Source organism: Setaria italica, chromosome V, assembly GCF_000263155.2.
Source record: "Setaria italica strain Yugu1 chromosome V, Setaria_italica_v2.0, whole genome shotgun sequence".
In the NCBI taxonomy this organism is placed as follows: domain Eukaryota; kingdom Viridiplantae; phylum Streptophyta; class Magnoliopsida; order Poales; family Poaceae; genus Setaria; species Setaria italica.
Genome location: NC_028454.1, coordinates 12237686 through 12243211, shown reverse-complemented (window position 1 = coordinate 12243211; position 5526 = coordinate 12237686). Strand labels below are relative to the sequence as shown.

At 61.2% G+C, this 5526-nt stretch overlaps 1 protein-coding gene across 1 annotated transcript; it reads left to right on the top strand.

The window, feature by feature from the left end:
• Positions 1–304: 304 nt before the first annotated feature.
• On the top strand, positions 305–1255 carry LOC101768827 (angiomotin-like). Its single transcript, XM_004971686.1, has one exon. The coding sequence runs from the start codon at positions 305–307 to the stop codon at positions 1253–1255; it is 951 nt and encodes a 316-aa protein (XP_004971743.1).
• Positions 1256–5526: the final 4271 nt, after the last annotated feature.

The window sequence follows — 5526 nt, the reverse complement described above, 5'->3', positions numbered from 1 at the left end:
ACGGCCTAGAACTTATCCTCTGCCCGCCACGCGCCCTCCCGCGCCTCCTGCTCACGCGTGCGCAGGTCGGCGATGATCTGCTGGGCGGCGGCGAGCTATCCAGTTAGCTCCCTGGTCCGCCGCCTCTCCGCGAAGAAATGATCCCAGAGCCCCCACTCGCGCCGGAGCAACTCGGACTTCCCCCAGCTACATTCCTGGAGGGCTTGCAAAACAATTTACGTTCAGGAACTGTCGGGAGAAAGGAGGGATGGAGAAACGAGAAGAAAATAACCACCAAGGAGAACACCATACCTGGCCACCAGGGATGACAATGCCGTCCAGCTCCCCCATCGCGCAAGACAGGGCAACGCGGACATTTGCAAGCCCGCCTTGCACCGCCTGCCACTTACCCCACTCCTCGGCATTGTCTAGCACGAAGAGGGGCCTCTACGGGTCCCCACAGGACCTCCAGTGCAGGGTCAGCCCACCCCACGCATTGGGGTTGAGATCAACCGGGACAAGGGCGGAGGCGGTTCTAGCCAACCCCAGCGCCGCCGTCCCCGACGTCACCGCCGGGGCAGGCGCCACCACCCCTGACGCCGCCGACCCCGTCGATGACCGTGGCGCACGCGCCGTTGTCTCCGTCCTCATCGCCGCAGCCGCCGTTGTCATCGCCGACACGCGTCCCGCTCTCTCCGCCGCTGCCACTGTCTCCGTCGCAGCCGCCGGAGTTGTCGTTCCCGTCTCTATTGCCGCCGCGGTCTCCGTCGCGGCCGCTGGGGCAGGCGTCCCCATCTCTGCCGCTGCCGCTGTCTCCGTCGTGGCCACTGGGGTGGGCATTCCCGTCTCCGCCGCCGCCGCCGTCTCCGTCGCGGCCACTGGGGCAAGTGCCCCTATCTCCGCCGCCACCGTCCGAGCCCCCTCCATGGCCAACGCTCTGGACACCGACTCTTTCCCGACTGGCTCCTCCGCCTCGTCATCGAGGTCTATCACCTCGCCGAGCGGAGGAACCCCAGGGGCAGCACCTTGTCCCACAGGGTCGGCTGCGGAGGTAGAAGGCGGAACAGGGGTCGGTCCCTGCCCTGTGCCCGACTGCGGCACCCTTCCTCCGGTCACCGCCGCAGAGGCCGCCTCTGCGGGAGGCCCCACGGCCTCTCCGACGACACCGCTTCTCGCCGCCGCCGGGGTCACGGCCCACCCTACGGAGGTGGTCGACACCCGGAGCGCCTTCTTCGGCGCCAGCGGCGGGACGAAGTCCCGAGGAGCGGCGCTGTGAAACAATGACAACTTCATCAAAAATGGCTCGATGCCAGGAAAGGAATAAGGTGCGCGAGGAATTTCCACTTACCTCCCCTCAGCGCGAGGGCGACGGGCGTGCTTCACCTCCGAGCTCGACGCCGACCCAGGGCATCCGGCAGCGGCCACTTGCCGCTACTCCTCTACTCGCGCGACGCAGGCAGAGGGTTGGGGGTCGGGTCCGTCGACTCCCGAGGCGCGTCCTGCGCTGACCCCTGGGGCGTGGCCCAAGAGTCCTGCGGGGTCGGGTCCTGGGCAGGCGGTCCGCTCGACCTGTCCCCCGTGGCCGGTTGGGGGTGCTACTTCCGGAGGACGAGCGCACCCGGCCGGGGGGCCAAAACATACTCCTCCTCTTCCTCCTCGTCGGTCTCCTCCTCCTCATCCTCATTGTTGTTGTCATCGTCGTCCGACACGACAGCATCCCGCCGCCGCCTTTGGAGGTCCTTGGCGGCCCTCTTCTGCTTCCTCGCCGTCTCTTTGTCTTTCCGCCTTTTCTGCTTCTCGGCGAGGAGGCGGTTCTGCCGCCGCCGCTCTGCATCCTCTAGCACCGGCGGGCGTGAGTCCACGACCCGGGTCATATTGCCCTGCAGATATAAGAATTCTGCGTCAGAACGACAAACCAAGAAATGCAGGAAAGAAGAACGAGAGCGTGAAATCCTCACCAGCTGGACGAAATTCTCGTCCGGGTGCATCGGAGGGTGACCAGGCATCGGGTAAACGGCGTCCTTGTCATCCAGCGCCTCCTGGACACGCTGCTCGACCTTAGTGTCGGCAAGTACGTCTGTCCAAGGACGGTGCCCTCGGTCAACGCGCCGGGAACCATGTCGTCAAGCAAGCGAGCCTAGAGCATTAGCGGCGCCAGTCTCCGAGCGTGGTACGCCCTGATAACTCCGGCCCCGGTCAGGCCCTTTTCTTCAGGTGGTCGATGGCCTGAAGCAGACCGACGATCCGCTTCTTCTCCTTCTCGACTGGACAGTACGACCATAGGCCCGGCGCTGCTTCAATGACATGGTCGGTGAACTCCAGCAAGGGGGACTCAGAGTAGTTCTTCACATAGAACCACTGCTGGTGCCACCCCTTGTGATACGTTGCGGTCTTCATCGCCATGTATTCCTTGGCGCGATTCTGGCGGAGGTGGATGTCGGCGCACCCCATCGGCACCGGAGTCATCCGTGTCTAGGTCCCCTCTTGTCGGTCCTCTGATACAGGCTGACCGTGAAGAAATACTTCCAGAGCAAGAAGTTGGGCTCGATTCCCAGGTACCCCTCGCACAGCGTGACGAACGCCGTGATGTGCTGGATCCCGTTGGGATTGAGATGCTGCAGCTCGAGCCCGTAGTAGTGTAGCAACCCGTGGAAGAAGAGGCTCGGTGGAGCCGCGAACCCCCTCTCGTGGAAGTGCGCGAATGAGACGACATAGCCGCCATCTGGATTCGGCGCATCTTCCTTCCCGGGGAACTGCCACTCATCCCTCGTGGTCCTCTTGCAAAGGAGGCCCTTCCTCACGAGGCCGTCGGCGCGTGAGGTACCGAAGCTCGAGCGCGTCCAGGACTCCATCGCTAAGGGGTGGAAGGCTCGACGGCGGAGGGCGAAGAAAGCTGCTGCGCTAGGCGAAGGAAAGCGAAAGGCGCACGAGAAGGCGAAAAGGCTTGAGAGCAGGTGCGGGCGGAACTGGTGAGGCAGACTCCCCCGACTTATAGGGGGGCGCGCGGGAAGCGAAAGGGGCGGTCCCATCGCAGTTATTGCAGCGTCAGGTATGCCCCGTCACCCCCGCCTTTTTGGGAAACCGCGCGCACGATCTGCTGCAGGGAATATATCCACCTCCCTCATTTCGTGGGCTGGCACCCTCCGCCACTTCGCCTCCCAGAGAACGCACACGCGCAACCTCCTCCACGTCCGGCCCGGGGCCCACCAACAGGTAAAAAAGGGATACGGGGCTGAAAACGCCCCTACGGCCCATTACGGTCCAGGGGTTCTAAGGCTGGCCCACTACGGGTTCGACAGCCACCCCAGGACTCCCCCGAGCGAGGGGTGAGAAGGGACGGGTCCGCTAGCGGCCATCACCCGGGCAAGCGATAGCCTAGGGCATCCCGACCTCACATTCAAGTCCGGACTGGCATCAAAGTTCATGGTTTTTCCCCGAAGAAAGGCAACGAGCCCCCAGATCCGATCGAACAGACTCGGGAACTATATGAACTGGCCGACCGAAATCTGGGGTACGCCACCAGCTTCGCCCGAGCCAGACCCCCTCGAGTGGGGACCGGGACCCCACTCGAACCGACCCGTTCGCAGCTCAACGAGCACCACGGTTCGTCCAGCAAGGATAGCGTGGCACGGCTCACCCCCTCCGTCTCAGCGAATAGACGTTTGAGGGGTAACGATCAAAAGTTGATCTAGCCTCCCGACCGGTCTTCTGCAATGCGCGGGGGCTCGGGGGCTAGCATCGCAACCAATGACCACGTGTGTGGTCACGATTTGGGGTCTCGAGGTGGGAGTGCCCTATGAAACAATAGGGAATCCTCCCGCGCCAAGCCATCCACAGGACACCCTGCCTGACCAAACTCCCCGGCCAAGCCGAACAAATGACACTTCCTATCCCTGATCAACTGCGGCTTGTAGGACGAACAAGGATCCCCGACGAACGACAAAAGCAGCCTCTGGAGGGGCATCTTTGCTCCACCAAAGGCTCGGGGGCTACTGTTGGGCGGAAGTATTAATGACCTCCTTATACCCCCTTAAAAAACAATCATAAAGGCCCGGGCCCAGTTGCGGCAATAGCGATCCCCGGCGACCCGGCATGGGCAAGGAGCATTCTACTCCGCCTAGCCTGACCTAAGGTCCTAGGGTCGGACACACCCGACCCCTCGCTGGTGAAACTCCGCCTCGCCTGACCCACGATCCCAGGGTCGGATGCGCCCGACCCCTCGCCGCAAGGCTCCGCCTCGCCCAACCCCGGGCGTAGGGGGTCGGACTCATCCGGGCCCACAAGACAAGGATCCGCCTCGGGCGCAGACTAGTAGACGAGGGCGCGGATCTCATAGGCCCCCACCAATCTTGCCATAAATGCGCCGCAGCTCTAGCGCGTAGAAAGGCACCCGCGCTCCTTGACGTGACCCGCCACAAGTACCCAGGCGGAACACTGTAGCCACGATCGCACAAGCTACAGCGGCCGCGGCCTCCCCTGTTTTCCGTAGGGCACTCATTACATGCATCCCCCGGCACAGGAGGGAGCGCCGCCCGCTTTCACGCTCAGTCCAGCGACAGAGACACGACGTCCGTGCTCCACGGACAGTACGCAGGACTATAGGGGTCAGCCATCCCCCACGACGCGCACGGTTGTGGCGGCCGGACATCATCATCATGCTTAGCGGCGACGGTCGACCAAAGGATCGTCGACTAGATCCGACGACAGCCGCCCCCCTCCGGCGGCCACACTGACGGGAGACAAAGGCCGGAGCGGAAGGCGACGACCAGGGGACTCTGTCCTTTTCCTTGTATTTTACTTTACTTAGCTTATATCTTTTACTTCTCCATACGCCTGGCTCACCTGTAGCCCCTATACCCTCCTTGCGCTATAAAAGGAGAACCAGGGGGCCCGAGATAGGGAGACTCTCAAGCCAACAGAACCCACACCCTCTCCTCACGAGCATCAGTGCACACCCAAGAGACTTGGGACCAGCTCCCTCTCTCACCTGTTTGTAACCCCTACTGCAGACCTCGCGTGAGTAACACGAGCAGCTCCTCATACTGGACGTAGGGCTATTCCTGCCCGAACTAGTTTAACCTCGTGTCCTCTCACGCCACCATCCGAAGCCTTACGCGCATAAAAGAAATTTACTTGCCGTAGTCTTGATCCGCTAATCTCGACAACGACAACGCTTTAGCAACTCCTTTTCATGTTCTCTCTCAAGCAAATCAAACCTTCCTTCATTTGTTTCCATGGAGCTAAAGACCTCCCTAAATTCAGGTTTGACGATCAGGAAGGTGGTTGTGTGCATTAGAGCAGTTTTTTCTTGCACTCAGTAATCTTTCACCATCTTCATGGCCTCTGAAATGCTTGGGACTGGATTGGTTGGAGGAGCTGATGAAGCTTCAACACTTTAGGATATCTTATCTGCTGCAGTTTCTATCTTCAAACATGTGTTCTTGTACAGTTGAAAAAATGGGCTCTTCTCATCCTTCTCTTGAATAGAACTAGAGTGTTCCTTGTGTTTCTTTTTCCCTAGCTTTGATTTCTTCAAAGCAGCCAGCT

Coding starts and splice junctions, on each gene's coding strand:
- LOC101768827 (XM_004971686.1), top strand. CDS start 305: ATGACAATGCCGTCCAGCTCCCCCATCGCGCAAGACAGGGCAACGCGG.